Source organism: Arachis stenosperma, chromosome 3 (assembly GCF_014773155.1).
Source record: "Arachis stenosperma cultivar V10309 chromosome 3, arast.V10309.gnm1.PFL2, whole genome shotgun sequence".
Classification (NCBI taxonomy): Eukaryota; Viridiplantae; Streptophyta; class Magnoliopsida; order Fabales; family Fabaceae; genus Arachis; species Arachis stenosperma.
Genome location: NC_080379.1, coordinates 160521811 through 160547404, shown reverse-complemented (window position 1 = coordinate 160547404; position 25594 = coordinate 160521811). Strand labels below are relative to the sequence as shown.

At 34.3% G+C, this 25594-nt stretch overlaps 2 protein-coding genes across 2 annotated transcripts; both read right to left on the bottom strand.

The window, feature by feature from the left end:
- On the bottom strand, window positions 1-420 carry LOC130967095 (uncharacterized). The gene has a single exon (XM_057891917.1). It carries the CDS (start codon window positions 418-420, stop codon window positions 1-3), a length of 420 nt encoding a protein of 139 aa, XP_057747900.1.
- Window positions 421-483: 63 nt separating this feature from the next.
- On the bottom strand, window positions 484-2529 carry LOC130967094 (uncharacterized). Its single transcript, XM_057891916.1, has 3 exons — window positions 2190-2529; window positions 908-1900; window positions 484-821 (listed from the first exon to the last, which is right to left on the bottom strand). Exons 1-3 carry the CDS (start codon window positions 2527-2529, stop codon window positions 484-486), a joined length of 1671 nt encoding a protein of 556 aa, XP_057747899.1.
- Window positions 2530-25594: the final 23065 nt, after the last annotated feature.

Sequence of the window (25594 nt, the reverse complement as noted above, 5' to 3'; positions counted from 1 at the left end):
CTATTCGGTTGGACCTGCACTCGGTCCACCACTTTGACGACATCTACTGCGACTATGGCCTTCGGCACCGCATTGCTTGCATCGCCTCGGGCGACGCAACATACGAGTGTCCATCTCATTCAAGAAGCGGGTCATCTTCGGCCGGCCCTTGGCTACCCGTCTGAGGAACGGGTTTCCAACGAATCTAGGTCCATGATAAGCAGGCCACGTTGCCGGATTTCCCAGTGGTCGAAACCTAGCCCTGTATACTCTTCGAATTTGGTCCATCTTGTAAACGTCATTAACAAACACTTTCCAATCCAACCTCTGATTTGCACAACATGCAAACACGTGCCTACACGGAATTCGGTCAACCTGGAATTCACCACAGTCACACCGATAGTGGCGCAGGTCAACTGCATACTCAACCCCACTAGGCATCTCGCGTACTTCGAAGACTTCATTTTCTCTATCAAAACAGCTAACCTGTATGTTACCTGATGCTCATTGATTTGCATTCAGCTTGGTTGTCACCATCTCAGAGAATACAAGTCCAGCACTGATTCGGGCTTCAGCCTCAGCTCTTTTCCTAGTGAACAACTCATTCAGCCTGTAAAATGTAGCCTTAACAACTGCAGTGACTGGGAGATTGCGTGCACCCTTTAAGACGGAGTTGATACATTCCACAAGATTGGTGGTCATATGACCCCATCGGTAACCACCATCAAATGCCAAAGCATACTGCTCACGAGGGATCCGATCAAGCCAATTGGTGTAAGCCTCATCCCGTTCCTTTAATCGTTCATAGCGCATCTGGTACTCCCTGGTCGTCCTTGAATATCCTATGAAAAACATTCAGTCAACTATGAACACCAGTCTATTTGATCGTGCTTACAATAAATTAAAAGTTCATTGTATACAAACTTACCAATGTTGACGATAAGCTTCTGCAGGTAAGGTGCTTTGAACTTCCTCAAGAAGTTGGACTCAATATGCTTGATACAAAACATATGGAAAGCTCTTGGAGGAGACCACGCCCCATTACTTCGTTCAATAGCTGACCTAATCGAATCGTGTCGATCGGAGATTAGTCCGACACCATCACGGGTCACCACATGTTGACGCAGGTTGCTCAGAAAAAAGTGCCATGCATCAGAAGTCTCTCCCTCCACTATGGCAAATGCAATAGGCACGATGTTGTTATTACCATCTTGTGACACTGCAACCAATAAACAACCCTTGTATTTTCCATACAAATGAGTCCCGTCCACCTGCACCACTGGCTTGCAGTGTCTGAAGGCCCTTATACAGGGGTAATAACTCCAGAAGACTCTATGTAGAACACGTATATCAGGAACCAAATCATCCCCCTGGTAAGCTGGCATTGTTTCAAAGTGAACCACTGCTGATGGCTCTTTGTGGCACATGGCCTCAAACCATATCGGCAAAGCTTCATACGATGCTTCCCAACTTCCAAAAATTGATTCGACCGCCTGCTGCTTTGCTAACCAAGCCTTGCGATAACTGATGGTGTAGTTAAACTTTGACTGGATATCAGCAATTACTGATTTCACCTTTATAGACGGGTCAACCTCTACCAACGGCTTTATTGCTTCTGCAACTGTCTTGGAATCCAGCTTCGAATGGTCTTGAGAAATAGTAGACCTGGTACAAGTATGACTTCCATTGTACCTCCTTATCTCCCAACAGTACTTCTTCTGCATTTTGGTTACCCGGATCAACCAGTCACAACCATTCCCATATTCTATACATTTGGCATAGAATGTCGTCGGTTCTGACTCATATACCCGATAGTCCACACCTCTCCGGATGGTATAATCTTTCATTGCCTTGATTACTGCCTCCCTTGAGCTGAATTCCATCCCCACTGTGAACTCACCATCCGCCACAACAGGAGGGGCTACATAGATCAAAAGTAACAAATGCTTCATTATGTACTCAGTAAGAAGTCCTTCATTACAACTCAATTAATAAACATACTTTACTAGGTAAGATCGTTATAGTCTTATTTTTCTCTATTCTATCTATGTAAACAACAATTAAAATATCATTCACAACAAATAATTATTAATTAATAAAAAAATCAAACGCTATGCTCACAAATGCCTGGTCACATATCACATACATTACTCATCTGACTTATCGATCTGCTACTTCAGTGATTCACGTAGCTAGCTAGGTTTACGTACCTGTATTCATATATTGCGGAAACTCCGGTGCGTGCATAGCCCCCAAATCCAACGACCGCATGAAAGAAGGCTCTTGAAACGGATGCGGGTTTGCTAGTGCATTTGCAACTTCCGCCACATCTGCGTTCATGGCGCCAACAGCTTCTTCTTCGTCCTCACCTGGACCGACAATCTCATAGTTACTTTCAAATTCATCTTCGCTTTCACTATTATAATCTTCCAACTCAATGTTACGGTCTGCTTCAGATTGCTCAAACTCAATATATAACTCGATGCACGATATTCGGTGGCGATTTTCCATGTACATTGAAAACATTTCCTGCATACTCGCTTCGTCCATGACATACTTGGTTTGAAATTGAACAAACCCGCCAAACACAGGTAAAGAATACCTGTACAAAATACACGATATTCTCCTACATCTTTGCGTGCCTATCTTCTCACAAATCACACCTTTCAACTCCTCAAATGACAATGTGAACGGAATAACAACATCTAATGGATTTTCACACACAAATTGAACTCCCTCATATGTTTGTAATAAGATCTGTCCGTAGTAATAAATCTTCAATACAACTCTATCATCCATAACACTATCTATTCCCAGCCTCACAGAAATTTTTTTTACAAAAATGAAAGAGAAGAATCCGAGAAGAGAAGAGAAGAGAGGAGAAGAGGAAGAACATTAGCGAACGAGGAAGAAATGGGGCTTCTGTGATACCACCATCCGCTTTTTGTGTTGACTAAGGGCAAATCGGAGGAACCGACCGCTGTACACCCAAATCGGTGGGACCGATTGGTGAACCCGGATTAAAATAAAATTAGACCACACACAAATCGGTGGCACCGATTTCATACCCAACAGCCTCCCCCTTCCACAAATCGGTCCCACCGATTTTACCCCTCACTCACACAAATCGGTGGTACCGATTTCTCCTACTTCAAATCGGTGCCACCGATTTCTTCCCCCTAAATTCCAAAACGCAGCGCCGTCATAACAGTGTAAATCACCCATAATCATCATATTCCAGCATAACTCACACCCCAATATCATATCTAAAAAAATCTGCCACCAAATTCTCACTCCACTTTATTCAATATTGTTTGCCTCATCAAGATCTCTTTCTAGGAATGTTATTCTTACCACTTTGTTTCTGACTTTCTTTTTTTTATTTTTTTTGTTTTCTTTTTGGTTGTACTTGTTTACTTTCTCAAAACAAGGAAAACACAAAGACACATACACACAAACACAAATGTACATATATGTAGTCTGTCTGATTTTTAAAACATTAACAAAGAGACATAAACACATTTGTCATTTAAAATCAATATGTTATTCTTATTATTGTTGGTGATGAAGGTGACAAGGGTAAGAAATAAAATTTTAAAAATTTACAAAGAATAAAATTATAATAAATTTGTGGGTCTCAGATCTAATATATGATTCCAACTTTTTGACAACATAATAAATACATGTATTTTGTGTGTTGTTATGTGTTAAAACGCATCGGTTTAATTAGGCTAACATATATCAGTCCATTTTACACGCATTTAAACACAAACCATCGTATATCACGTCCAAAGGAAAACAATCCTTGTATTCAAATTGATTAACTCTGATAGTAAAAGTATGGGCTACAAATTCACACAAAACCACAACATATAGAAATTCAACCTATATCCACTAACTTGTGCAAAAGACCTAGATTTTGCTTTTCTTTTAATCTAGAGAGCCCATATTTTCTGTCCGAAAAACCCTATGATTTATTTCATCATGAAATTTTCATGCAGCCCTCACAATGATATTGTTGTTCTATACTAGGCCCAAGACCACAAAACCGTATAACCTATACTCGATATTCATGAAGACCACGTAAAGGCACAAAGTCGTTATGAAGACAGAATATTCTATAAACAGAGGGTAAAGAGAAAGGGGTGGACACAACTTTTCTATTCCAATTATTATTGCAAATAAGCAATTTTTTTCGGAGGGACAGGTATCCGTATAAAGTTACCCGTCAAAAATTAAATTTGAGAAGGATTTCTAACCCGTGAGAACAGAAGATGAGTATCTGTTTAAAAAATGGGCTGGGAGCAGAAAAAAAGATATTCGTCCCATGAATGTTTGTATAATACCTATTTTTCTGTAAACAGTCGTCTCTAAGATATAGTTCATCTTACTTAATATTTGGATTTGTCTTTTTTTGAACGGGATGAAGTATACATCGATTTTTCAAGAACGGCAGCGATGGACACCTCAAAGTATAACGACCTAATTTTTGGCAACACGAATTTTTTGAAAGATTAGTAAAGAAAGCAATTTTGCTATGATCAAGCACCTCAATCTACGTTATCATTATGTCATCACTAAGTAAAAACTTCTTTTGAGATAAGCTTAACGACACAGTCGCGGAGAACTTAGTTTTTGACAGAATCGATTAGGAGTTTTTTTATTTTAGTTTCCGTAATTAGTCTCAGTTTGACAAGTCGGACTCAATTCACGAGAGAAGAGAAATAGTAATAAAATATTATTATTTTAATATTAAAGCTACTTGAATAATATTATAATTTTATTTGATCTGTTTTAGTGAAAAACAGGAGATCGGTTTAATCGGGTTCATAGTCTACTAGTGCAGATTAACACCAGCACTCTCTGATGACTTTAGCAATACTAATGCTTAGTCATATATGTTCTATTCTCATATTAAACATGTTGCTAGTATCATTTATGCTAGTAGGTCATAAAAGAATTTCTAGATGTGTTTTTATATGTGTTCCGATACATCTAGTATTAGTAATCAGTGTTATCAAAATCGGACCGGATTGGCCGATTCAACTAAAAAATCGGATCCTATACTAGTCCAGTCCAATAATTGGACCGCATAAAAAAGAAAATCGGTACGAATCGGTCAAACCCAAAATAATCCGACCGAACCGTTTCGTATTAAAAATTTAATCAAAATTCCTGATTAAGGATTCAAACCCTCTCCCTCATAGATGGAAGCACCTTACACAGCCACTAGGCTGCTTTTGTATTTATCATTATATGTGCAAATTTAAATATATATATAAATATCTTTCATGAGTTTCATAAAATAATTTACCTTTATTTTATTTATTTTAATTTTAGTTATAAACTCACTCATTCTTAAATTAATTATATTTTTATTTAACAATAATTAAACACTCACTTATTTTTTTATAATATTTATTAATATTATTTTTTAATAAATACTTATAGTATATAATAGTATAATAAATATAAATTAATTAATAAATTATTAAAAATTAAAAATAATAGTTACTTTAATATAAAAATATCTATAATAGAGTAAAAATAATAAAATATTTATTGTTCATGTTCTATATTATTTTAAAATAACTTAAAATTCTTAAAATGTTCTATATTATTTTAATTATTTTTTATTTTTATTTACATAGGACCGAGTCAACTGGTTCAACCAGTGATCCACCGGTTGAACCAATGATCCAATGACCCAGTAGCCTGACCAGTTCAATATCCAGTTCGATTCTGACAACTATGTTAGTAAGTATACACCGGAGATATTTTAATATTATTTTAACCACCTCCCAAGCCAACCAATCACAGCTCTCCCCTCACCCCCAAGATACTTCAGCTGGTCATTTGATGCTTTCTTGGCCAAAATTGAAGAGAGAGAAAAGTGAGAAAACTTCATGAACACTTAATCTTCAAAACTTGATTTCTTCTGAATCAAAACTCAAATCAAAATTTTGGTTAGACCGAAATGACCCTCTCTTCTTTCTCTACATAACCAGGTGAGATGATGATTCATCCCCTCTTTGATTTGGTTTTCATGAAAACTATGTTAAACATGAATTTTCTTGATGTTCTTCCTTCGATCTCTTGCTTAGCTTGACTTGTGAGTCAAGAATCTTTCATTTCCAGCACATTTAAGGTGAGGAATCCCTTCCTAACATGTTGATTAAGGTTCGGTCAGTTCAGATTTTATGGATTCGAAGTTGTTCTTGATGTGTTTTAGGAGGAAAAAGTGCTTAAAGAACACCTTAGGAAGCAACCGAATTAGGAGCAGCAAATCAAGGTAGGATTTGGTAAAATTAATCTTGATTAATTATGTTTGAGTTGTGTGATTATGATATGATTTGGTTATGTTTGAAATTGATTGTTTAAATGAGTGATTCCTGTTGAAATTTTGGTGAAAATTTGATGAAATTTGATTATATTCAAGCTATGAATGCATGTTCATGTGGCTATTGGAATTTCGAACCCTAACCGTTAAATTAGGGTTTGTAAACCCCGATAGATTAGTAAATAATTAGTCAATAAATTAGTTTTTAATAAAGAAGCTTAGAAATGCGAATATTATATTAAATTATGACAGAGCTCATCAAAACGAGAATCTTGATACTAATTTCGAAGAAAACGGTTCAAGATTGGATCGAATGGATCGAACTAGTTGAACCAAACCCGTGGGCCCAACTGACCCACCAATTAAAATGAACCCAAGCCTTTCTCTTCTTCATTCTGGCAGAAACGAGCTGAAGCCTTCCAGGGAAGGAAAAAAGAGAAAAATTCACCGAAACCCTTATGGTGAATTCCAACCCCCGTAACTCATCCGTCCGAGCTCCGATCACCGCATCGTTTGCGGCCACGCGACCACCGCATCAAGCTCGACGTTTCTACCGGAACAATTTTATAGGTAAATCATTTTTCTGTCCTAAGCCACTTCTTCCCCAATTTTTGGAAAATTAAATGGAGATATTGAATTTCTTTGTTCTTTGAAGTTTTAGGATCCAATTAGCTTGAGAAAAATGTTCACTCTTGTTTATGTGAAGCTTTGGGTAAGGTGAGGATACCATAATTCTATTTTAATTTCATTGAATTTGAGCTTTGAGTATTAAATTGGATATATATGTGTTATGAATGTGCATTAGGTTGTGAATAAATAATTAGAGCTTGAAATTGTGGATGATGGAATTTTTTGTGGAGGCTGGGCATTAGTATTTTGTTGGGCTTTGGAGCTGTGTTTGTTGTGAGTGAATTGTTTTGGTCGCTACGTGAGAATCGGCCAATGTATGGTTTAGGTTTCTTGCATTTAATATATAATGTTCTGTGAAAATATAGGCTAGATGACCATAGGATAAGTTGGAACGTAAGTGTATATTGTGGATTAGTATCTTGTTGTTACATATGGATTGGTATGGTGTTGATTAGTTGAAGGATTGGTAAATTGTTAATTATTAACTTGAGGATATAATTATGTGATTTGTAAGTTATGGTTTGATTGTGGAATTTGGCTTGTATATATATAATTATTGTTGGAGGATTTGGCTTGTATATATATGTTTATTGTTGGAGTGGAGATTGATTTTATGGTGGTTGTTGTGTGGAGGGAAAAGGGCATTTTGGTGCTTGTAAATGTAGGAGGTTGAGTTAGAATCATGGGAAATGTTTGAATGAAAAAGAGGTTTTGGTAAGTTTACAAAACTTTGGTTTTGGGCCAAATTTCGGCGAGCTATAACTTGGCTTTTGGAATCTCAAATTGATTCCAACTGGTTTTAAATAAAAATTGGATTCATGAAGTTTATAACGTTCGAAGAACGGAAGAAAAACGATTTAAAATGATTGACTTATGCCTATTGGAAGTTTTGGTATTAAATCTGTGAATTCTGCAGCTGAACACTCCATGGTATGCAGCTTTCTGGTTGATCCTTTTTTTTCAAAAGAACGTACATGCACGCGTACGCGTGGCCCATGCGTACGCGTGGCATAGAGTTTTGTCGATGCGTACGCGACTGGTTCCATGCACACGCGTAAGGGGTTAGCTAGCACGTCCACGCGCACGCGTGACCCACGCGCACGCGGACCAACGTGCACGCGTGACCCACTTGCACGCGTGACATGTAGTTTTTACCCACGCATATGCATGACAAAGGGACGCGCGCACGAGCTGCAGTTTCACACTCCCATGCGCACGCGTGGCCCCCTGTTCCAGCAAACATAACTTTTTGAGTTTTAAAAACTTTATTTCAAACTTCTAAACCTCTATTTTCATTCCTTTAGTTATAAATGGTAGTATTACACCTGATAATCAGATGAAGTTAGAAAATATAGATAACTTGGAGGTGAAGTAAAGCAGAGAAATGATAAATTGATTATAAAATGTTACGGATGATTATGTATGGTACTTGGTTTGATAATCAAATGAATGATCATGTATGATACTTGGCTTGAAAGATTAAATGATCTGAGATACAAGATTTCCTGGGTAAAGTACCGTGGCTTGCCACCACGTGTACCAGGTTGAAAACTCGATACTCTGTTGACCCTACGATGTAAGGGTGACCGGGCACTTATAAATTTCCGGGAATGTTAACCCCTATTGAGCAATATTGATTATTTGAGAAAAAGCTATGCATAGACTCTTGGGGATGCACGTCGAGGGACAGTCTAAGATTTTCGGACTTGTCGGGTTGGCTGGATAACCGACAGATGAGCCTCATCAGCCATAGGACACGCATGCATCATATGCATACTACTTGAATTACTTGTTTGTGCATTAACTGGGTGTGCCTAAGTGTACTTGCCATGCTAAATGTATATTTGTTACCTGCAGTATTTGTAACCTTCTTGTGATTACCTTTATCTGTTTGTTTGTCTGTTAAACACTAACGAAGATGGAGGTATGGAGGAATAGCAGTACGGGACTTAGATTTAAGATTAAGTTAAGTTAGGTTTAGATTCTTTAGTAAACCACCTTTTATGGCTTCTGTTTAATACTCTAAGCTCTATAATCTGAGTGTCGACGTTCTAGGCTTGCCTTTGGCATTCCTAAGACCTTATATATTATGTGTGTGACACCTTTACCATACTGAGAATCTCTAGTTCTCACCCCATACTATATTGTTATTTTTCAGATGCAGGTCAGGAGACAACTCGTTAGGCATCTAGATCCCTGAAGCGAAGTGGTTACTGTTATTTTGTTGTACAGTAATGTGTGTGTATATATATATATATATATATATATATATATATACTTAACTTCCTCTCTGCATAACTTATTCTTTTGATCCTCTTAGAGGTTTATGGAGAGACATGATTTTGTTTATATATGTCTGGATGTTGGATATGTATGTATATATGAGTAAATATTCTCCAGCCAGCCTTGGCTTCGTAAGCTGAGTTAATAGCTTGTTATTTTGTATCTTTGGCACTCTACTCCTACATTTGTTATCTTATGTTCAACATTTATAGTTTTCTTAACACGCAAGTTAACTCGTTTTTTGAGTGTTGCACTTTTATTTCGCGACTTTTGTTTCATCTATTCTTCAAGGCTCCTTGTATATTATAACCTTTCTGCTATTATATGTATACATTATATTTTAGAGGTCGTAATACCACACCACCTCTCTTTTACGGCTTAAGCGTAAAGCTCGGTGTGGTAGGGTGTTACAGGGTTGATTTTGTGTTGAAATCAAGTGAAAAAGATGGGACTTTATTGGCTGCCGATTTATTATGAATTGTGGTAAAAATCAGCTACTGAAAAGATTGAAAAACGGGTGAAAACAAAGAAAGAATCTGAAGAATTTACGAAGAACACGAAGAACACTGTGAGTATGACGAAGAACAATAAAGAACACTTTTTTATCTTAAAAAGGGCGCAAGGAAGTAATTATTTTGGTGTTTAAGGGGTTAATTTGTAAATATTAAAAGTTTAGAGGGTTAAAGTAAAAATATTAAAAGTTGCGTGGGTAAAATGTGAATTTATAGAGTTAAAAGGTAAAAGTAAGGTAATTTTAAAAAAATTAATAAGAAAATAATAAATAATAATAAAATATTAAATAATATTATTTAATTAATAATAATATTTTTATTAAAAATATTAAAATAATGGCGAAAAGGCGATTTTCCGTAAAAGTTTTAAAAATACAACTTTAAGCTCAGAATCTCTTAATTATCTTCATAAAACACTTAGAGAATGGTAATAAAATATTAGTGAGGCAAATATAAAAAGTTAAAGAAAAGATAAAAACTAAAGAAAAAGTCGGTAAAGTTTTAATGACAGAAACAAATGGTGATTAGTGAGCAACCTAGGAGCAACATAGTTAGTATTTGAGTTGCGCCTAGGGTTAGGTAATATATGAAAAGTCATACTGGTTCAGCATAGACTTAATGAACCTATGCTTGGGACAGGTTGACTATTCATACCGAAATTGACATAAGCTATGTATACAAACCTTAAGAAGATAACAAGTGCAAAATATAAGTAAAGAGATATTAAATGAGAGTGTGAGATTGGTGTTTAAAAGATAACTAAGAAATGGGTTAAGAAGGATGTACATAAGAATGGATTATTGGATTGGGTTTTGGGCCGAACATTGGAACGAAGATGCTTGTAAACTGTGTGTCGATTTTCCACTAGCCCTAGAGATCCTGTAGGCCAAAGTTCACCTACAGAGAGTTGTTATTTCTGTAGGCTAAAGTTCACAAATAGTGGATATCAGTTGTATATCTTAAGGTGTTGCTCCTATAGGTCGAAGTTCACCTACAGAGAGTTGCAATTTCTGTAAGCCAAAGTTCACTTATAGGGATGCCATTTCTATAAGCCAAAGTTCACTTTCACAGGTGCCATTTCTATAGGCCGAAGTTCACCTACAGAAAGTTGTTGTGTTGTGTTTAGGCTATTCCTGTAAGCTAAAGTTCATTTACAGGGGTGTCATTTCTATAGGCCAAAGTTCACCTACAGAGATAAAGCCATATCCGGCTAAGAATGCTGGGTTGCGTCGGGAGAGGGTTGACAATAGATGAGCTCGTTACCTGCACTAGTGCCAGACATGCATTATTCCTGTGTGCGCATCATTCTCTGTGTTGTACTCTATGTCTTATATTTCTCTGTTTGTTCTTTGCAATCTATTTTCTTTGTTTCTCTACTTTTTTGTTTGTAAGTTGATTTTTTGTTTTTTTCTGTTTATCTATTTTTGCTATTATTCTCCTGATTACTGTGAATTCTAAACTGTCTGAAAAAGCACGATGGAGCCGATTAACATGACTTATTAGCCTTATTCTACTAAGAACTCCCAAATTCTTACCCTTTCTTTCCCCCTTGAGATGGAAGCAGAAGTGCCATTCCGTAGTCCTCTGATGATTATTCTCCAAAGAGGATTCTGTTCTAGGTAGTTTTTCTGAGTCTAGGGTGAACTTCATTATTTGTTTATATGTATATGCTGTGAGACCAGCCGACATCTACACCCCATTTATCTAGGAACTTTAACCTAAGTCCTTCGTACGATGTTGCTATTTTGTGGCCCCTCAATAAAGCACCAATGAGATGCTCTTTGACAACGTATGATCATGTAGAGGAGTAGTAGAGGATCTTCCAACTTTCGATAAATTTTCCACCTGACTCGATATTTCAAGACCTAGACGTACTTATACTCGCTTTGTAGATTAGAAGGATTAGGTCAGTATAGAATCTAGACTAGTCTGGGTGTCAGTTTAGGGACTTCTTGAATAGGCCAGGGCCTGGAATGTTGTATATACACATATGTATATAGTTATTATTTAGCTATTCCTAAGGGTGTTCTAACTAAGATCTATACTCTGATAAAGGCTGGATAACTGAATATTGTTAATTGCTTGAAATGTATATAAATGTGGTTGTTTATAACTGTTGTCTCTGTTATTATTTGTGAATTGATTATGAATAATTCCGTTTATTAATCCAAACATTTTTCAAAAGAAATGTACCTTGCAAGATAACTACACTTTTAACAACGAATCAGGCTCATATAATAAATAATAGATAATAATTAAGAAGACAAGTTGGTAGAGCTCAGTTTCCGATATGATCTAGACATACTTAAAATTGGATCATTACAATTTGGTATCAGAGCAGTTCGTTCCCAGTAGAACCTGGGGAGTGGACTGGTTATGCTTTACTGCATACTCTACTTTTGTGTCTCATGCTGTTAGGGTATCTTTAAGATATATTTGGCATGAATGTCTATGAGTGCTCATTTTTTGAATGTTTGAGCTTAACTTGAGATATTAAGACTGATCACCTTAATGTTGATTGTTTAGTCCGAACAAGACCTCAATGATTACGAATAGGCATAGTTTAATCGAGTTCCGAATGACGAACTGGTATGAGGCACAACTGTTTTTATAGCTATTATGATCTCCATGGCTATTGCTATGCGAGGAATGGTTGTTGCACGAAATGGACTGTTCTCCTTGTTAGGATGGCTTGAAGAAAATAGATCTCTTGAAGATTGATTCTTACACATGGCTGAAATTTTGAGGGCAAAATTTTCTTTAAGGAGGATAGATTGTAACAACCTAATTTTTGGCAAAATGGATTTTTCGAAAGATTAGTAAAGGAAGCACATCTGCTATATCATCAAGCACCTCAATCTATGTCATCATTATATCATCACTAAGTAAGAACTTCATTTAAGATAAGTTTGACGATACAGTCGCAAAGAACCTAATTTTTGACAAAATCGATTAGAAATTTTTTATTCTGGTTTTCGTAATTAGTCACAGTTTGACGAGTCTCTTTTTCTAAATACTTTATGTTTTATTTTCATACACTATATATTATATTTTAGATCATAAAAAAAGCAAAAGATAGTCTATCAGAAGCCAACACTAGATAGGTACGAATTTAGGAGGAAATAAAGTACTAGTATAAATAACCATCATATTTCCATTATCATCCTTAGTAATCTGCTACAACTCCCTCATGACTCACCTAATTACCCATGAAGTTTTATTTTTTCTTTCTCTTCTTTCTCATTATAATCTCTTGTAAATTTTAAATGAGTTTGCCAATTTGTCATTGTGGACCTGTCATTAAAAGTCATGTATAACTATAATCTAAGGATAGAGTGAACAGAGTTATATATGTATCTTTATTTTTAAATTTTTCTATAAATACGAATGTCTTAATATTTTTATAATTTTAATTAGAAAAAAATTAAATTTTAGAGTAAAAATTTTCAAAAGCTAATTTTCATATAGAGAAAATTTTAGTGTCTTTTAAGTATATAAGGTAGAGAAGTGATAGATTTATTGATCTAATTAAGGTGTGCAAGAATATGAGAACTAAAATTAAACTAATTAAATCTCCTCTATTTGTGCTGGTTTTTTAATGTTTGTGCTGGTTTTTTCATACAATCTTATTAAAATATTATTATACACTTAATTAGTTTCCTGTATTTTTCATTTTATGATGTGCGTTTTTTATACTAAGAATTTAAGATACTCAGAAAAGTTCGTTACAAAAAAAAGTCAAGATAGGAAACACCAAGTCGGCAACCCCAACAGGAGCTCCTGCATCTTTATCTTCCACTGATGATGATTGGCTCATTTCCCTGCCCAGTGATGGTGGTGTCCTTGCAGCTAGGGGTGGCAAATGAGTTTAAACCCGATAGGTGAGCCCACGTAATCCGTAAAAAAAGTCAGACCGAGCTGAAAAATTGAGGCCGCCAAACTTCGAAAGTCAACCTAACTCGCACCGCTTAAATCGCGGGTTTTGACGCGGCCAGCCTCCCCGGCGGGCCCCGCACTTTTTTTTGCGAAGGACATTTTTTGAAGATGTTCTAATTTATTTTTTAGATTATATTTTATGTTTGATTGATTATGTTCTAAACTTGTAGATGTTTAATTATTTGTTTTAGACAATATTTATTTTGCTTTGAACAATATTGGTTTTATTATTTTGTTTCAAAAAACTTGGTTTATAATTATGTTTATTACATATTTATAATTTTAAAGACTTTAATGTTTCTGAATTTAGAAATTATATTTTTTTATGACTTTAAAAATTATAAATTTATTAAAATAGTTATGAAATTATATATATTATTTAATATTTAATAGTAAAAAAATTGGTGGGTTTGGCCTGCCAGCCCGCCGTTAGGCGGGGCGGGGTGAGGTTTCAAGACAGCCTCATTAGGCGGGACGAGGCGGACTTTTGGCGGGGCGAGACGGACTTCCCCGTTTGCCGCCCCTTCCAGCGGCGACATCTTTTTGCCCATTCCGTCCACCTCAGAGGGAACCAAGACCTGATCAAAACTATGCCAATGATGTATATGCGTCGAAGCCATTCAATAAATACCTGGATCCAGAAAGGCATGAAGTAAATTCATTTGAACAATACATTAATAACACATTTGCTGCTTCGATGCTGAAAGGCATAAAGGACGCAAGACTACCGAGTTCTAGAATGTTGATGTCATCGATAACAAATCTTAAACCTTATTATATAAAAAATTATTAGACTTCATTTCATGTTATCATGTAGTTTTTCATGTAATTTAATTTCTTATATAAATATCTTTAGAAAAATGATTCATTATCCTAAATCATTCTTCTAAATATTTTCTCAATTTTTATTGGGTACAAATTTTTTGTTTAGTCTTTTGTTTTTTAAATACCAGCTAAATCATGGTCATAATTTGAATGACTAGAACAGACACTTATTTTATTTTTAAAATTTTTAAGATATTAAACACGTTTTAATAAGGTTCTATCATTTATAGATTCTGATGGCATAATCAAACAAGCAAAATTAAGTGTAAGAAAAGTTATGGAGTGGTCTCTTAATGGTAGAAAGATCATACTGAAGTTCAATGCGGAGCTGCAACCAATCGAAGATGGTGCTGGTTTATTGAGTGGTGTTTTTGGAATGCTAGGTGCTGATTACAACAAATTTTCTATATGTGAGAAAAATTGGAAAAAGGTTATGGGCAAAGACATGGTGTATAATGATTGCATAAAGGTAATAATTTTTAGATTTTTTAAATTAAATCAATTCTTTCGCTATGCAATTACTAACAACTTGAGCTTATCGTTGCAGAAAATGTTCCACTTTGATGAAGATAGAGGTTGAAGAATCAAGAAAATAATTTTGCAAAGTATGGGAAAGTCCTCGAAGGAAACAAGGGGTAGGTTGTATGACAGTTATTACAAACTAACAAGGACGTTTAAGCAAAATCTTGAGGACCACCTGGCAGGAATTGATAAAGAGTATTGGAGATGGTTCCTTGATTATCCAAATGACCCTAACACAAAGTAACCTATTTTGAATTCGTTAAAAAATGTTGTTATTTTATGGTACACTGCTATGGACAAGTTCCCTCACTAATCAATCTTACTTTTGATGGTATAACAGGAGAAGTGCGAAAAAATGCTTCGAATCGATCGAAGCAATTTTACACTCACACTGGCAGTTCTAAAAGTTTGGCGAGGTGAAGGAAAGAAGATGTAATTTAAGTTTGAATTCATTTTTTACCTGTATTTTGTACTGCATCTTCTTTCACAGAATACCTTAATACGGTTATGGTATAAACTGTATTGTTACAGTCAGAACTATAAGAGGGGAGAGTTTGTAGAGGAGAATTATAGATCAAAGTGCACAAACGACGTAATGGCTCCTATAAACATCCCGAAGCTCAGAGGATTGGTGTAAGTACTACGTTTTAATCCTTAATGTTCTTTCTCATTGGATTTAATTATATTTTATATTATGTATGTTTATTTATGTCTGTAGGAAAAAATTGGAGAGATTGAGCAGCGTGATGAATCCACTAGAGTATTTTCTAAAAATGATTCCCTTGCCCAAGCTCGGAAAAAGAGCATTAGGGTAGAGTGCGTGGTGTAGGTTTTAGACTCCAAGTCAACTCTTCCATCCAAGTTTGTAGCCACAGGTGGATGGAGCTCAAATAAAGAAGACCCAAAGGATGCTAGTTGAACTACAGGCAGAGATGACAGTCGAGAAATTGAAAAGGAAGGTAGTGGAGGATGAAGTAGCAGCAGAAAATATTTTAAATTACTTATATTTAAAATAAACTTTATGTATAATTCTTTAATTATGTAATATATACATGATGAATTATTGGCTAGTGTTGATTTAAATGAAAGAAAAAATAAAAAAGAAATATCGATCACCTAACATCAGAGATCATTAAGTAATTGTGGTGCATTCTAGATTTAAATAAGACGTACTTGTAGTCTGAATTTATTTTAAATTGAGTTTCTTTTGTGTGTCATCATCATTAAGAAGTTTCGGTGCATTTTGAATTTGAATTGTTATACATATAAAAAAGAAGACAACAATGATAACAATAACGATGATGAAAGAGAAAAATGAGAAAAAAAGAGAAGGAGAAGAAAAAACAACAGCAACTTCTTCTTTAAGCGTGTTAAAATTCATCTTAATCTTTGGGACAAACGGACAAAAAAATACCGCAAAAATTTATAAGCACAACATCAAAAACAACTCTATATTACACCAAATGGTGTTTCAAAATGCCCTGAAACTACCATTAAACGTAACTGTTCCAAGGGTTACCTAAAACGTTGATTTGGGCATGAACGTGAGGTTTAGATCCCCTTGAGTGGCAGCGTCCGACTTGTGATGTCGATGTCTCGCCTGTCCGAGTTCCTCGTGAGGAGGTGGAGGTGGTACCTGCAAGAGACTCCGATGCTTAAGTTAGCAAGGGCTTTGAGCAGGTTTTTAGTAGACTAGAGCGTGAGTTATACCTAGGGGATGGCAGTGTATTTATAGTAGTAGAGATAACCACCTTTGTTGGAGTAGTTCCATCTTTTCTGATAGATAAGCGTTCCCTTTTATCTTGGAGGTTTGTTGGGATCTACCTTCTAGAGGAGACATAGTCGGTTAAAGAGGTTTAAGGAGGCAGTTACTTATTTAGTCAAGTAGATCTGGGCATGTATGTTTCTGTCTGACCTCTTCAAAGAGGTCGGGTGTGTGGCGAGGTCCACCTTTATTGGTGGGCTTTTTAATTTGTATTTATTGGGCATGGCTCTTATTCGCTTGGGTCAGGGTATGAACAGTAACAAATAGATTCATCTCAAAAAACATTTCAAAACTCTAACATTACATTCAAATTCAAACCTTTGACCATGAATACTAATTTTTACAAAGAAAAACGAAATTATTCAACTCGTAGACAAAACAACTGCACCAACATCAACTATTAATAAACTACATTAACGAGGTTTGAACCAAACCAAATCCACTTAATTCGTTTCAAAATAATAATCTAATTCATCATAGTTCAACTGACAGTGTGAACTTGCATCATTCATTGTCTTCGAAAACGAAATACATGTTCAAACCTGATTTCACAGCTTGATTTCAAAAAAATTTGGTCCAAATCTTCAAATCAGATCAATGAGCATTGATTGTGAAGGAAGAGAACACAGAGAAGGAAGAGAACATAGAGAATGCAAAAAACGTTGAGAAAATTTGAAAAAAAAATGAAATCTGCATAGAAAAAGCAGTTATATATAGTCGCGCATTAAGTCAAAAGGTTAGAGATTGTGGCACGTGGAGCTGAATTAGGTTATAGCAATTTAGTTGGACTTGGTTGACTAAATGATTTGGATGTAGAATTTTATTGATGAAAAAAAACTAAAAATATTTTTATTTTTAGTAAATTTTAATTATCAAGTTATTTTTTAAAATTTGATTTTGTTAAAAAATAATCCTTATATTACATTATTGGGCTATAAAAATGTTTAATTTTTATCAAATAATAATTGAGATTAATTTATCTAACTTTTTAGTAAAATTTAAAGTAAAAATTAATTTATCTAACAAAATAAAAATTTAATAACCAATTTAATAATTAAAATTTGTTAAAGATTAAACTTTTCGGCCAAAAAAATTTAAAAAATTGATTTAATATATTACTCTTATTTTATTGTTTCATGCATAATAAATAACTAATTAAGTATGTAATGTATATTTTTTATTCATTATAATCTGTATATTAGAACGCAAAACATTGAAAAAGGCACTCAGAACTCCGTAGCCACTAAACCACCGTCGGCGCAGCCCATGACTTTGTCAACATCTCCAGGTCGACCATTGCCAACCCCTTCTGTTGCCATTTCCGTTCGGTGTCTCCATCTCTTTCTTCTCGCTATTGGTGATGGTGATTCAACCACCACCTTTTTGCTGTCGCACGCCTTTCCTCCGCTGTCGCTGCATGTTCAAAACTCTCATCCTGGTTCTCCTAAAGTGTGTTCGACAATTCTGTTTCATGCTCGCATCTATGATGGCCGAAGATTGTCGAGTTGCGTCAGAACATCTGTCGTTCTTTTTTAATTGTAGTCTCTAAATGCATTGTTAGTTTTTTAGTTTTTTTAATATTATCCCACGTCAGTTTATTAAGTGGGTAATTAGTACATCTTAATTAATTAAATTACCTTTTAATCTTTCTATTTTTATTTGAAATATTTTTTAATCCTTTTATAAAATAAAAAGATCTATTACTATTCTTATATTTATTATGTAATTTTAAAGATCCCTTACTCTATTTTGATAAATAAAATAGATAATACTAAAAAAGTTCTCTTATTCAAAATATCATTTATAATGTTTATTTAAATAAAGTTTCTATTTCTTAAAAAAGTATAAAAACTAACATAAATACTAATATTTTTAGACGAAAATCGCATATTAATTAAGATACTACAAAAGAAAAAATATAAAAGAATCCAAGAGATATCATCAAATGAAAAACTTATATACAAGGGTAAAATAAAAAAGATAGTACAAAACTCAAACAAATTAATATTTTAGAAAAATCTCATTTCTACAAAAACATGTGAGGAAAAACAAACAAAAACTTCAATAGGAAACCCAAAAATAAAAAAAATAAAACAAATACTACGTAAAAAGACTAATAAATCTGTTAATTACAAATAATATAAAATGAATATGTAACTTTGTATGATTACAATATCAAATACCTATTTCTTTTTTTAAATATATAATATTTCACTTTATATTTTCTTCTATTTGAATAACTATATTGAATTATATACAAGTCACAAAAAATATATATACAAATCGCAAAATTAATACTTTGTACAATATTTTTAAATTTAGTATTTTTTATATATTATTTTATTAATTTATAAATAATATGACATTTTTAAATTTATATTATAATTTTTTTTGTGCATCATGCGAATTTTACTATCATAAAATTTTACTATCATTAATATAATGATTAATTCATTACTAATGTATTATCTATTCTACTTAGTAGTGGAAGAGATCCTAATAACAAAAGGAAAAGTATTGGTAACCAAGTTAGAGTCTTTCAATATTTGTCAACAATAATTAATTATTAATTTAAATTAAAAAAACAAAATTTAAATAATTAACATTAAATAGAATTTGAAAAATAAGGATTAGAAAAATAGTAACCTCTTCATAAACATCTCCGCTCCTTCTCATCACAGCTTCGGAAGTGTCCTGGCTCCCATCACTCAAACCGCTGCATTCCCACCTCTACACGTCGCTACTCTTCCGTCGCACAGCCGGATGATCTGCATCACTCGCACCCACGTTGTTCGCCTGTCTTATCTTCGCCGCTCGTGACTCGCATACCCAAGGCCAAGCCCGCATTTGCGCCACTGCGGCCTCCACCTCGACGATCCTTTACGCAACGCCCGTGTCCTCCGCAACCAACTCCGTTACCGCAACGCGCTCTCTTCTGTTTCCTCCTCCACAGGACCACTGTAGCACCCTTTCCCTCGTGATTCGCATCGTTGCCGACCACCGCACCACACTCCATCTCTCTCGTATCCACCTTCTCAATCATTTCTACTTCCTTCCGGTGAGCCAATTCATCTTCTATTATTTTTTCTTTTCCGATTTCCTAATTTTTCCTCTAAGTTAATTTAAAAATTAATATTTTTTAATTATTTTGGTTGTTCCAATATACATGTTTCTATTATATACTATAATGATGAATGTGGCAGACGGTGAATCTGTGTGTCAAAATTTATGATTTTATTATTTTTTTCTAGTTGGTGGTTCATTTTGAAATTTGCACTGTTTGTTGATTTTGTGTTATATTGTTGCTAATGAAAATTTAGGTATGCGATCATTCTTGGAATATGATTCGACCTTTGTTGTGAAGTTGTTGCCCTGTCAAAAATAATGAAAATTTGGCCGAATTAAAGATGTGAATATTATAAATTTGATTGAAAGTTTTAGGTTTCAGAATGTGTTTTTAACTCTTTAATTTTTAATTGACATAAATTGTGATTATCTTAAGGTATAAGCAATATTTTCAAGTCTGTAATATATTTTTGTGTTGAAATGTAGCTTTCTTTGGATTGAAAATTGAATTCAAGCATGTATGATCCCCTGATTTGTAGATGTTACTTTTTTATGTTGAAAATTGAATTCTAGCTTTTTCTGTTATTTATCTTCCATGAGCAATTAAGATATGATTGATTATATGGTTGGAGTTGTACTTTTCAGCTTATGCCTTCCATAAAAGAGTAGTTAGTCTCTTTAGCTTCTACCTTAAAGGTCTTGAAGCTCTCAAAGCATCAAAGGATCACACATTTATAATTGAGGTCTGCATTCTTCTATGCCATAATGATTTTTGTTCTTTACCTAAATGTTATTGGATTGTGGTATCAATAATTTAACTTCTGTATTTGACTTTCATTCTATTTGTTGTCATAAGATTCTGTCTCACGGATCAAAGCTAAAGTGGCTGCTGGGATGCTTGTTATTGGTATAACCAACCGGAATGCAGAGCATTTACTGATGGAAGCAAAGCCTACCTTTCTAATTAAGGATTATAATGATCCAAAATTATGGTAGCTTTGGATACACTTGACAAGGCTGGTGCTTGTTGAGTATGAATTACTTGTGCAAGTAGTACATCTTGAATTCTGTTTAGGGGGCGATTTGTAATAATATATAGTACATAACCAATGTTACTTTTAAGTAGACAGCAAAAACTTGAGGCTAAGTTCTGGTAGCATTATGTACTATCTTTGGTCATGAATATACTAGTAAAGCCCATATTTGCAAATACAAATTCATAAAGTATCTTATGAATAATTTAGAATTCTATGAAGTAATTAGATAGACTATAGTTACGTTTTTCACAATCTCTTCAACAATAATCTTTCTACTAAAACTGTATAATATGCTTAATGTTGCTAATCTATGTGATAAAGTTAAGTCAATTGGTTCTAATATATCACAATAGAATTTTTTTCCAAATCCAAAGGATTGAAAAATCCGATCTAACATGTTCATGTATGATAATGGATAATCATTTGATTGAGAGTCATCTCAGCAATTGGTAAAATGCTCTATAAAATAAAATTCTTAAGAAATTTTTTTCTCTTCAAGATTACAAAACTTTGAAAAATCAAGCTCTTATATATATGATGGACGCAGAGAAGACGCACGTCAACCCACGAATTAGTCCACAAGTTTAGCCATGGAGTTAGCTAGGCTATCTGCTACTTCTTGTGAAGATACCTCGGCATACACGCAAACAATATCCTCCGTGTCAGATGGCCGCACAAAGCATTGATCTTGAGAATACTTCCCCTATAAACACACAAGAAAAAGGAAAATGATGACAAAGTTGCAATGCAATAGTGCAAGTGTTTAACAAATACAAAATAGACACACCAATGTCCTAACAGAGAAGACACATCCACACCAGAAAAAAATCCCACAAGAGTCTCAATAGAGACACGCACTAATAAGTCCAACAAAGAAGAAAAACCTAGGCCTGAAATAAAAAAAAAAGTCCAGAAGTCTCGAAAAGCAACATCAAAGTTCTAATCAGAAGACACATCTATTAAAGACATATTCAAGCTAGTTTTAAACAGAAGACACATCCATTAAAGACACATTCAATAAAAGACATATCCATTAAAGATACATCCGAACAAGTTTTAAACAGAAGGCACATCTCTACAAATTTTAAATAGAAGACACATATTTTAAAGACACATCCATATAAGTTTTAAACAAGTGTTTAACAAAAGCAGAAAAATCCAACTAATACTAAATTAAAATAGAATCATAGCTCAAAAAATAACCTCCCACATATAGTTATGAAAAATTAGTCTATCCATTAATCACATTTCAACTACACACAGTTAAAAAAAACTCAACAAGAGGAACATAATGTCCAGTACCAAGAGCAACTTCAAACATTTCTACATAATTCAGACCATTCAAAGCCTATAAATCAATAAATTTTAAACAAAGACTAATTCGACAAATAAATAATCTAAGTCTCAAGTTCTTCTTTTTCAAAAACTCTCAAAACTAAGTACAAGATACAACAATAATATTGTAACAGCCCAGAGCACCCGCTAGCACGATATTGTCCGCTTTGGCACACAAGGTCTCACGGTTTTGCCTTCGATGATAGGGATGATAGCCGAAACCCCCCCCCCCACACTCACTCGTCTAAAGGCTCCTAGTATGTTATTTCTTTCAGTATTATATGTATATTTTTACTGTTTAGAGGTCTGTAATACCACACTACCTCTGTTCTACGACTTAAGCGTAAAACACTGTATAATAGGGTGTTACAAATATGACATAAAGTCATCCAATAGCAACATCTATGAATCAAACTAAAAACTTGGAACATTGAACGAAACTAATTAAATTCAGTTACTAACAATTTCACGTAAAATCTAAATCATGGAAACGAAAGACACCTCTATTAAAGACACATCCAATAAAAGACTCCGATTAATGCTAAATTAAAATAGAATTACAGCTCAAAAATAACCACCCACATATAGTTATAAAAAATTAGTCTATCCATTAATCACATTTCAACTAGACGCACAGTTTAAAAAAAATCAACAAAAGGAACATAATCTCAATGCCAAGAGCAACTTTAAATACTTTTACATAATTCAAGCCAGTCAAAGCCTATAAATCAATAAATTTTAAATCAAGACTAATTTGACAAAAAAATAATCTAAGTCTCAAGTTCTCTTTTTTCAGAAACTCTCAAACCACCATGGAAGCATCAACTAAGTACAAGGTACAACTACAACAAGACATAAAACCATTCAATAGCAACATCCATTAATCAAACAAAAAACTTGGAATATTGAGATAAACCAATTAAATTTAGTTACTCACAATATTACGTATAATCTAAACCATGAAAAAGTGCATAAAAATGAAATTGAAACAGAAGACACCTCTACTAAAGACACATCTAACAAAAGACACATTAATTAAAGACACATTCAAGTAAGTTTTAAAAGAGGACACATCCATTAAAGAAAAGATCCAAAAGAAAATAAATCAATGTCTATTGCATGAAGACAGTAACACATAAAGGTTTCTGAATAAGAAGAACTCAACATAACTAGCCTGATCAAAGGATGCCAATAATAGTAGAAAAGGAAGCACCTTTCAATAACTTTTAAGAAATTAATCAGCCTCACAGGCAGAACCAATACCATAAAAAAATCAGTTTAAATCAGCAAGTCAAACACGTAAACTTCATTAAAAACAGGAACATCCAGTTATTCAGCAAAAATTAAAGAACAACTCAATTGAACTACTAATCCTAGTTTATGAATCCTAGGACAGTGCAGAGAATTATCTAACATCTATTAGATAAAATCCTAAACATATACTAACCTGTTGGAGAACAATGGAGTGAAGGAGCAGCAGCAGCCCGCGACGAAAGATGGGGAAAAGCGTCGGCGTGTCGTGAGGACAGTGGCGGACTACACGTGTCCCGGCAGAATGATGGTATTGGCGTTGCGACGTCGCGGGTTCAAGCAGAGGCGGCACTGGGCAGCGTTCTTCAAGCGGACAGAAATAGCGTCGGAAGGAGGTTAGAAACGCGTCTCGGTGGTAGGGAGGTTCAGCAACGGGGGAGGGGAAAGGAAACATATAGCGGTGGTGAAGAAGGACTAGGTGGAAAGGATGAGGAAAAATTTTAAATTAGGGTAAATTGGAATGATTGGGTTGTTTTTTTTTTTTGTTTGATGGGTCCAGCCTAATAAAATTAGCAGAAATTGGCAGACTCCTTGTTGGTAACGTAGCGGATTTGCAAACAAAAAATTAAAAACTTGCCTTTGACGAAAACAAATAAACATTGTTCATATTTATGACTATAGATAGAGCAAGTTCACCTTACATGAAACATAACCTTTGATTCAATAAAATTTTATTAAACTGGTTTTATTTAAGATGTAAAATTATTTGTCATCATGCCTTAGATTGAACAAATTAAAATTACTAGTCTTGGTCATAGTAAGTTAGTGCTAATTAATTTATGACTGGATCGATATTTAAGGACATTTTTATGAAATATTATTTTAGTTTTTTAATAAATTTTAATTATCAAATCATTCTTTAAAATTCTATCACTATAAGAAAAAACGTATTTTTCGACGCAAAAAATTGACGGCTATCTCTCTCGTCGATATTTTTCGACGGCTTGCTGTCGATATTTTTAAAAAAAGAAATTTAAAAATAAAATAATAAAATTGACAGCCTAGCCGTCGATTTTTTTATACTACATTAAACCTTTTTTAACTATCGTCATATTGTCGACGAACCAGGAGTATTACCGTGACGTCTATTTTTATATTTAAAATATCGACAAAATTTTCGTCGATAAATTTGAACGGTCTAGATTGCTTTCTAAAATCTAATAAATGGTGTGGATTTAACGTATAAAATAGACGCGAAAGATGTTGCTTTTTTTTCAAATTAAAATTGACAACTCTACCGTTAATTTTTATTGCTGAAAACACCAACCCCGCGCCCTTTCCCCCTCCAAGTTCAGAAACACAATTTTACCCCAAATTCCTCACCAACCCTCATTCTATCCTTTTCTTTTCTGCATTCCTCACCAACCCGGCTCCAAATTCAGAAAAATATTGTTAATTTCCTCACAAACCCTCATTTTACCCCAAATTTACCAACCCTCATTCTCTGCTGTCGGTGTCACGGTTGCGTCGCCGTCACTCTGTTCGCTCGCGCCACCGTCGTGCTCTGTTGCTACCGTGCTGCTGTCGCTCTCCACTGTTGCTTCTCTTGCTCGCGCCGCCTGTCGCTCCGCTGCTGCAGTTCCGCCGTCGTTTCTTCTACTTTGGTCCTTTTCCGTTCTCTCTCAATCAAGCTTACAAGAATCAGATATCATTTTCTGACTGTTACTGAACTCTTTTCCAAGTCAACTTCAGTTTCATTTGGAAATCTTCTATTTTAAATGTAAACTTGACCTAATTGTAATATCCTGTTTTCTAAATCTAAAAATCCTAGCATGTTTATTCTGATTCCATTTTATTTTAAGAACTAAGACTAAGTTTAATAATTCCATAATTTCATTAAAAAATATTTTATTTCTCTATTTGGTAAAAACAGAAACACTCTTAATGATAAATTCTCATACTCACATGGTCCATATTTAAGAATCACATGATAGATATTCTTACTGAAATCTTTCTTTCAATTTGTAACGAAATTATTACGTAAATATGAAGTAGTTATACGGAACATGGTATATGTTTTACTAATATGAAGTAGTTATTAGGTAAATATTGT